This window comes from Penaeus chinensis, chromosome 14 (assembly GCF_019202785.1).
Source record: "Penaeus chinensis breed Huanghai No. 1 chromosome 14, ASM1920278v2, whole genome shotgun sequence".
Taxonomy (NCBI): domain Eukaryota; kingdom Metazoa; phylum Arthropoda; class Malacostraca; order Decapoda; family Penaeidae; genus Penaeus; species Penaeus chinensis.
Genome location: NC_061832.1, coordinates 17059532 through 17069531, shown reverse-complemented (window position 1 = coordinate 17069531; position 10000 = coordinate 17059532). Strand labels below are relative to the sequence as shown.

At 34.6% G+C, this 10000-nt stretch overlaps 1 protein-coding gene across 1 annotated transcript in view; it reads left to right on the top strand.

Annotated features, from left to right (window-relative positions):
- LOC125032011 (kielin/chordin-like protein) overlaps positions 1–7946 on the top strand; it is a gene marked incomplete in the record, with an annotated part of 38347 nt that extends 30401 nt beyond the window's left edge. The window contains 10 exon segments of the mRNA XM_047622966.1: positions 226–417; positions 3036–3149; positions 3817–3946; positions 4325–4437; positions 4602–4726; positions 4728–4789; positions 5575–5651; positions 5919–5990; positions 6254–6406; positions 6576–7946. Coding sequence (XP_047478922.1) covers positions 226–417; positions 3036–3149; positions 3817–3946; positions 4325–4437; positions 4602–4726; positions 4728–4789; positions 5575–5651; positions 5919–5990; positions 6254–6406; positions 6576–7600 — 2063 coding nt within the window.
- Between the last annotated feature and the right edge of the window lie 2054 nt (positions 7947–10000).

Genomic DNA, 10000 nt, shown 5'->3' with positions numbered 1-10000 from the left:
TATAATGTGTATAATATGTATAATATATCTGATATATATATATATATATATATATATATATATATATATATATATATATATATATATATATATATATATATATATATATATATTGCATTTATGTGCTTTTGTTTTTAATTCAGAAATGACACATAATCATAAACCATAAAAAAGTCCTATCAAATTCATATTTCTCTACCACCTCTCTCCCCAACCCACAAGCAGATAGCCAGGAAGAGAAATGTAAACTAGAACTCGATCCAGGGCCATGCTTCGGCCTTTTCCATCGCTATGGGTACAACTCCGCCAGTGGTCGATGTGAGCAGTTTGTGTTTGGGGGCTGTGCTGGAAATGCCAACAACTTCGAAACGGCCCAGGAGTGCCAGGAGCAGTGCGGAGGAGGAGCACCGGTGTCTGGTAATGATGCGGTTGTGTTGCTTTGATGAGTTCAAAGTGTGAAATCATCACGTATCGTCATGTATGCAACATTCTGCACGTGCTGGCATGCTACATTGAAAGATTTATTTTATTTGTTTACTAGATAAGGCATGCAATTCTTCTGCTTATGCTTATCCTTTGAGAATGTGTTTGAGGTGCACGACGTATGTCATTCCACAAACTTATCTATTTCAGGGCCAAAAGTGCCACGGCAAATGCACTTTCTAGTATAGCTTAATATTTATTATGTATCTAGAAAAATCTTATTCACTTGGGAGTTTGAACATTAGAACTAAATATTATAGGTACAGAGTCTTATGAGACCAATTTAGGTATTCTACCACAGGCTTTTTTTTGCCTTTTCATGATAGGAAGACTGTTATTGCACTGTAATAATGTTCCTTATTTTGATCAGGGCATGTATGAATAAATTAAAGAATAAGCCTGACATTTATTTTGAATATCCCCATCAGTTTTTAACATGCATGGACAAATAGGTGGAATAAAAGAATATATTTGCTGTTTTTTCAGATTCTCATGGTTTGATAATCTTTTTATATACTATAATACTTACAATACCTTAAGATCACTAACACTGATTTTATTTGGCATGTTGCATGGAAATACCTTTACATTATGTTAATTTTCTTGACCTGCCAAAATATAGAGAAATCTAAATTTGATTTTTAAAGGAGGGAAAGTTCAGAGTTCAGATCTTGGTGTACACAGGACGGGAAAAAAAGGTGAGGCAGTACTCGAAGAAAAATGTGGAGAAACCACTTGTTAAATCATAAAAAAAAAAAACTTTTGTGCTGTATTGTGTGGTCACAAAATAGAAAATGTAAAAAAGAAAAAAAAAAAAAAAAAATCACTGGAGGAATGAAAATTGAAAAGCCAGTGAAACAACTTTTCCTACCTTTTACCGTGGGTGACATTCATATCTAATTATGATGATTGATGTATGTCATGGTATAGGGTTTGGATGGAAGTGAGAATCAAGTATATCTCAAGTCTATTTTATTGTTATACAGCATAATGGTTATAAAAGCTGCAAGTATGGTTTATGTCATCTGCACTACCAAGTCACTTTATTAGCTTAAACTGTATGTATATATAGCATGCTTGGCTTCTTTGTGTGTATAGTACACTCATCCCAAATAATCTGTACTATGTGTATATCCCAAAAACTACTATAATTCTTAATTGTTTTATAAAATATCTAACATCATGACAGAGTGAAAAGATATAAATCAAATACATATCTGTGTTACATGGCAGGCATTATGATCATCCATATCCAACTGACAAAACAGATGTGGTGAAACGTGCCCCTATAGAGGTCAAGAAAATTGGTCTATGTCCTGTTTTTTCTTCATATATTTACCACAGAGATCCACGTACACTAATATTCTTATGTTCACTCACATGCAGTCACTGATCATTCACTAGAGATGATAAAGGTTTCATAAAAAAGTGTACACATACATACCTTACCTTATAAAGTCTATGTAGCAATACTATACTGAATTATCATAAATATGTTATTATTCTTTTTGATTATGCCAGATATAAGGATTATAAAAATAAGGACAGTAGTGTACATTCACTAGATCTTGAAATGGAATATCGACTTTGGAAATTCTGAAAATATGATTTTTAAGGGAAACTGACTCCATTTGATTCAATTTGTCCTTAGTTATTTAGTTACTTTTTGATAATTTGTATGTTATATGTAAAAATTATGTTTCTCTCTACACACATAAGATAATCTCTTCTTTTGCTGGATATTAAAATGATTAAAAGGACCTCCAAAGTTGGAGTACAGAGCATAGAGTTAGGTTTTTATCATGGAATTTTAAAGTAATTTCTACCTTTACTAATACTGAAAATATACAATTCTATTCTGAAAAGTAAATTGTTGAGATACTGAATTTGAATTATGATTTTGGTTAGGGCTTCCTATATTTTTGATTTTGTATTGATCATGTTTAACAATCCAGAAGAACAGTGAATGTCAAATGAAACCTATGTTAAAAAAAAATACTTAGTCACTAGTTGGACAACAGAAATGTAAAAGAAAATGATAACAAATTTGTTAGAAATTGGAAACTTGGAATACAGTTTTCAGTATGAACATTGAAATCAAGATGGAGTTTGTGAAAGTCATAATATTTACAAATTTGTTAGAAATTGGAAACTTGGAATACAGTTTTCAGTATGAAAGTTGACATCAAGATGGAGTATGTGAAAGTCATAATACTTATCTAATAAACACTTTATTGTGAAGTTTCAGTGAAGTTTGGAAATTGTTAGATTTTCATGATTTTTGAAATTGAATATTCAACTTTACAACTTTGTGTGATGTGTAGGCAATAGATTGTGAAAATGTTATTGAATTAGAGTATTATTTGTTCACAATTAATGAAAAAGGTTAGTAATCAAGCTGAAATAGATTATAAAACCAAAACATACACAACTGACAACTAATGATGAATAAAATCAGAACAAATGAAAGATAATGGTAATGAAGATGAAAGTAATTGATGACACTAATAATGAAAATTAGACTGTAATGCTTATTAATTTCTTAACACCAGACTCATCTTGCGACCGGACAAAATGCCCCTGGAAGCGCTGGGCTCACTATCTCGTCAAGAACTGCATCCCACAGTACGAGGATGGTGCCTGCTGTCCGACTAGCTTCTCATGCCGTGGGTATCATGTTAAAAGTTTTCTTCTTCTTTTTCTTCTTTTTGATATGTGTGATTAATTTCGTTTTTGATGTATATGGGATTATGAAAGTGTTTTGTTTTGTTCTGTTACGTTTTTGACTATTCACGCGAGGCGTAGTGTTTGAGAAATGATATGAACATTTCTGTGTTTGAGTAATAGTTGTACAATCATTATCATGCTTATGAATATAACTTATATTTTAAGCTCTTATTTTTTTATCTTTTGTTTTATAATCAGGTATTACCAATAAATTTTCTTTATTACAAATTTTGTTATAGTAGAGTAGAACATTAAAAGTAATATCATGAACTATAATTTTATTATTTTGACTTTTCATTTACTTGACATTAAATATTAGTTGATTTTGTTTTGAAGTATTTTGATTTCTTTTGAATGTTTTCCTATTTGAATGTTACTTTACTATATTGTGAACATTATTTTGTTCTAGGTTCAGTGGTACTTTCTTTTGTACCAACCATTACTATATGCTATTTTGATTACCTTTTCATTTCATTTTGACAACTATTTATTTGGTTACTATAGTTCATTTTGATAATTGATGTATTGTATTTTGACATATAAGTTGGACTTTTTATGTATTTTGACTGTTATTTAATTCTTAAAATTTATCCTCTGTTTATGCAGCTCCATCAGACTCTGTTATACCAGATGCAACAAAATGTTACTACAGAGGTGTCTTCTACGAAGATGGTGATGATGTGCCTGTAGAAGACGTCTGTTCAGCTAGCTGTCGCTGCCTTGCCCGCTCCACTCCGTGAGTTCAAGTGATAGATGATGTCTGAAGTCTTGGCTAGTCTGTCTTTTTGTTTAAATTTATTTTTGATTACTTCTGACTTAGCACAAGATTCTTAGTAATATAGGTAGTAGAGATAATTTTGATTATAATAGTAGATAACTGTGATTGATTATAACGTCACTGATGACAATGATGATGAAAATGTCAGTAGAATAATGATAATGGAAATATCAGTGGTAATGATGATGATGAGAATGATATTGATGTTTACTTATTTAAGTAATAATCCCAATATCATCACATAATGATCATCAACAAAAATTGTAATAAAATAAAAATATTGCTTGCATATGCAATATTTAATTTGTAAATGTATATGATTGCTTTTTCTTCCAGAGCTCAGATTAACTGTGCCAATGTTGAGTGCCCTAACTTGTTCAGGCCTCCTCGCCCTGGATGCCGTCTTCTCTACTCTCCTGACAAGTGCTGCTCGACTGACGAAGAGTGCCGTAAGTTGTTTTTTTCTCTTTGTGGATGCATGGATGTGTGTCTGTTATTGTTTCTTCAATGGATATGTATATTTTATACATTATACAACTTGTCCTGATAATTTTCCTTAACTTTGTATTCGCAGTTTGTGTAGCTTCCTCTTTTTTTCTCTTTTCGCAAACAGAGGACTCCGCAGCACCGCCAGACCTAGTGACCCGTGCCGCTGGGTGCTCCTGGGGCAACAAAACTTACCAAATTGGAGATAAGATGTATTTTGATGATTTCGCATGCCAATCTTGCATTTGCACTCCCTGAGTTCACAAGCCCAACAGGTCCTGGATGTTCAAAGATTGACTGTGGATTTGAATTCAGGTTAGTTGACAAAGAGCCTCTGATGCATTTACCCTATTATGTATCTAATTATGATAATTGATGTTACCAGATGTCCCTATTTCAACAGCTCTCACTCAACCCCTTTAACCCCTGTAGATGCTGATAACGTAAAGTCAAGTGTGTCATGCTGTACAATAAGACCAGTTGTGGTGACTGTTTAATCATATGGAAATAATCTTGTGGAAATCAACAGTTACTGAGTTTTACTAAACTCTGGTAATATTTTTTGCTAAGCAGAAAAATCATTTGGGAAGCCATACAGAGAAATGTAAATATGGTATATTTCCTAAATAACAAGACCAATTAACAGTCGTATAATTATCACCTGCTTGTTATTGGTGATAATTAAAATTCAGTTAAAATTTATTTGTAATACATGGTGTAGATTTTTCCCAAGTCATCTGTCAGCCTCCAAGTAGTTCTCTGAGGAATACTTATTTTTTGTCTTTTTATGTCTTTAGATTTTTTGACAAATTTTTGGTTTCATATAATCTAATTTGGGCAAAAGTTTCAAACAAAAGGCAGCTAAATGATTTTGATATGTTAGATTTTATTTGTCTTTGTGATGATTTCATTTATGAAGAGTTTAGTTTTATGCAGATTTCTTCTATAATGAGTTTATCTTCTTTGAGGATTTCTCTTATGATAAGGTTCATCTTAATGTGGATTTTAAGTATTACAAGGTTGCTTTATGTGGATTTAATTTTTAACAAGATTGCTTTATATGGATTTAATTTTTAACAAGGTTATTGTTTTATTTACAGATACACCTCCAGGCTTGCCGATGGTTGTGTGCCTATTTTCTTCGAGGAGAAGTGTTGCTCCATTGACTGGTTGTGTCGTACGTTCTCTCCCTTTTACTTTTTGGCTTTAGTCCTTGAATGGCTGGTGGAGTAGTATTATGTCCTTGTATGTCCTTGTACGGATAACGTCACTTCCTATTTTATGTAGATTACGTTATGTGATTAACCACATTCCATTCTGTTTTTACACTGATATCTAGAAGAATAAGTTTCTTCATATTCTCCATGAATAATACTAAGATTCCCTGTACCTTTTGCCTTTAATGGTTTATTTTTCTTACTACTAAAACTCCAATATGTTTCAGCTGGAGACGGTCGTATCTCACCATCTGATTCACAAAAGGAGCAACAGAGAGTTTCCCCACAGAAAAAAGATGGTGAGAAGGCAATTTTTTTTGCATTTGCTTGCCATTATTCTGCAATAGTGCTTGTGCACAGAGAAGTTTCTGTGGTATTTTCAGGTCATTATAAAGAATGACTTAAAGATTCTCTGTGGGACTAGGTAACAATGAAAAAAACTAGTAAAATTCAGTGACTTATTAATTTCAGTGGTTTCATACAGAATTTGTTCAGCTTTTTTTTTTTTCTTGTGTTGAATTTAACCATTGTTTTTTTTTGTTTTTTTTTTCTACAACTACAGAACAATGCCATTTTGGAGAGCTCTCCATTAGCCAAGGTTCAAAACTCAACATTGACAACTGCAGGCTTGACTGCAGGTGCACAACACCTCCTGAGCTCACCTGTGTTCAGTACAGGTCATGTGAGTTAGCTGCAGAGTCCACACAGCCAAAAGGTAAAGCTCCAGTAAGAAAAGAGAAATGACATTGGTATAATACTTTAGTAGTAATGTATAAAATATATGTTCTTAGTATGGCTGAAATATCCTAAACAGTGTTTTCTTTTCTTTGAGAGTATTCCTGTTTAAGGGAAAACCTTATCATTGTTTTTTTTATAATTTACAGATTGCCCTGAAGTAAACTGTCCACCAGCATGCCAGACTTTGACTGATGCTGCCACTGGGTGCCCAGTATGCTCCTGCACTAAATATACCTTCACCTGTGAAAAGAAGGAATGCCCAAGTGGCTGTCGAACAGATTTCGACAGCAAGACTGGTTGTCTTACTTGTAAATGCCAATGTCCTAAACACCCACACCCATGTCCCATGGACTGTGCAGTTCGGCATGTTAAGGATGAAACAACAGGGTGCGAGGTGTGTGAGTGTGATCCCAATAACCCTTGGAATCCTTTTGCTCCTCCTCATCATTTGAATTGTCCCACCTACCCTCTAGGACGTCTCCCATGCCCCCAAGATTGTGAAGTTAGAATAGTTGTAGATGAAACTGGTTGTGAAAAATGTGAATGTAATCCCAATACCCCTGTACAGCGCTCTGATTGTCCTACAGACTACACTGGACGAGCTCCGTGCCCCATGGATTGTGCTATTCGGTATTTCACTGACACTGAAACAGGCTGTGAGAAGTGTGACTGTGATCCTGCACATCCTGGTCATCCATTTGGCCCTGAAATTCCTCCCCCACATTCAAATTGCCCTAAAGGTCCATCTGGAAAACCCCCATGCCCCATGGATTGTGCCATTCGATATGTCACTGACCATGAAACAGGCTGTGAGAAGTGTGAATGTGACCCTGCAAATCCTGGTCATCCATTTGGCCCTCATATTCCTTTCCCACGTTCAGATTGCCCTGTAGGTCCTTCTGGAGAACCCCCATGCCCCATGGACTGTGCCATTCGTCATGTCACTGACCCTGAAACAGGTTGTGTTAGGTGTGAATGTGACCCCAATAAGCCTGGACACCCATTTGGCCCTCATATTCCTCTCCCACGTTCAGATTGCCCTGTAGGTCCTTCTGGAGAACCCCCATGCCCAATGGATTGTGCAATTCGTATAGTGCTAGATGCACAAACTGGCTGCGAGAGGTGCATATGTGACCCTGATAACCCAGGCAATCCCTTTAGACCTTATTAAATCCAAGGGCAAAATTTTCTTTTCAAAAGGTACCTTGAGTGGTTACCATTTTTAGCCTTTTGATAATTGCCTGAATATCCTGGCCATTTTTTTTTCTTTTTTTAACTCTTCTATATAGGTAAATCAAAGCCATTTATGATTTTCCTTGGTAGGAACTAATCTGAAGTTTTGATCAGCAGTAAAGTTGGAGAGTATAGTTCAACAGTGGTTTTATGTGAATTCCTGTTTATTAATTGTCTTAAGAAGCAATTCCTATTTTACAAAAACACTAGTAAAAAAAAATTGTGTCAGTTAATATTTCCACCAAAACTGAAATTAAATTGTGCAAATAAACAATGGGAATGAATAATGAAATATTATTTGTCATTGACTAATGACCAACATCCTTTAACAGACTTGGATTATGAAGAGTAAGTGAGAGAGAAGAGTGAGTGAGAGAGAAGAAATGAGTGAGAGAGAAGAAATGAGTGAGAGAGAAGAAATGAGTGAGAGAGAAGAAATGAGTGAGAGAGAAGAAATGAGTGAGAGAGAAGAAATGAGTGAGAGAGAAGAATGAGTGAGAGAGAAGAATGAGTGAGAGAGAAGAATGAGTGAGAGAGAGAGAGAGAGAGAGAGAGAGAGAGAGAGAGAGAGAGAGAGAGAGAGAGAGAGAGAGAGAGAGAGAGAGAGAGAGAGAGAGAGAGAGAGGGGGGGGGGGGGAGGAAGAGAGGCAGAGAGAGAGAGAGAGAGAGAGAGAGAGAGAGAGAGAGAGAGAGAGAGAGAGAGAGAGAGAGAGAGAGAGAGAGAGAGAGAGAGAGAGAGGGATGACATTGGGAAATGAATTATCTCTATAGGATGGTCAAGGTGACCTGACTTTCTGAGGGCCATGGAGCAATGTGAAAATTATAACGTCAGATTAAACAGAATTTTACCTCACCTACACTACCTACATATAATTATATCTCACATAGAAATAAATTGGAATCTTTTCATAAAGTGTTCTTGTCCTATAGCTACTGACATTATGCTATTCTTGACTAGTAATAACTCAGTCGGACATAAAACATAATTTTTTTTACATAAGCATATAATTCTGCTAATAGATTATAATAAAGAATTAAAGATAGTGGCAAGACAAATATCAGAATAACTTAACTTTTGTAACTACAAAACAAATGAACTTTTTGTGCACCAAAATAGAGAGGTTGACTAGATGTTTTATTTAAAATATTGTTTGTGTAGGTTCTGGGTATCAGTCTGTCCATGAAAGCTCCAGCTGGGACAGACAGGAGTTAAACATTCTCAAGACATATATATACATATATATATATATATATATATATATATATATATATATGTATATACATATATATATATATATATATATATATGTATATATATATATATATATATATATATAAGTATATATAAACATATAAACATATATACATATGTATTATATAAACATATAGCATGTATACACATATCTATAATATAACCATATATACATATATATGGTTATATTATAGATAACCATATATATGTGTGTGTGTGTGTGTGTGTGTGTGTGTGTGTGTGTGTGTGTGTGTGTGTGTGTGTGTGTGAGTGTGAGTGTGAGTGTGAGTGTGAGAGTGAGAGTGAGAGTGAGAGTGAGAGTGAGTGTGCGAGTGAGCGAGAGAGAGAGAGAGAGAGAGAGAGAGAGAGAGAGAGAGAGAGAGAGAGAGAGAGAGAGAGAGAGAGAGAGAGAGAGAGAGAGAGAGAGAGCGTGCGTGCGTGCGTGCGTGCGTGTGCGTGGACGCTCGAGTGCGTGTGGCTGTGGGTGCGGGTGTGGGTGTGTGTGTGTGTGGGTGTGCATGTGCACGTTCTGTACATCACATAATCACTCCACAGGATTTATAGTTAATAAGTGACTAGTTATATTAGCAATTATGCAGAAATTATCAGAATAAAAGACAAACCATTTTATTCAATTCTTGGGTGCCGTATTTAGCCTTGCCATACATTTTACCAAATTAGGTAAATTCGACTGGGTTAAATCTCATCGCCACACGACCATTGGCTTGAGTTTTAGAACAATAAATTACGGTAATATTGAGCCTACACATCACTGCTTCAATTCGAGGTTAGAATATTAATTATGAATTTCTTCATTTATGTAAATCCTCCAAAGACAATATCACTAAATATTACTATTTCAAAAAGTCTAAAGTTAATCCTAGTCAAGTTTGAGGTTATATTCATCATTAATATGCATCATTCATGAGAGAACCCTATATACACACACACACACACACACACACACACACACACACACACACACACACACATATATATATATATATATATAAGTATATATATAGAATATAATGGACCTAGTAACTATACTGAAATAAAATAGGAAAGAATTGCTATTATACAGCT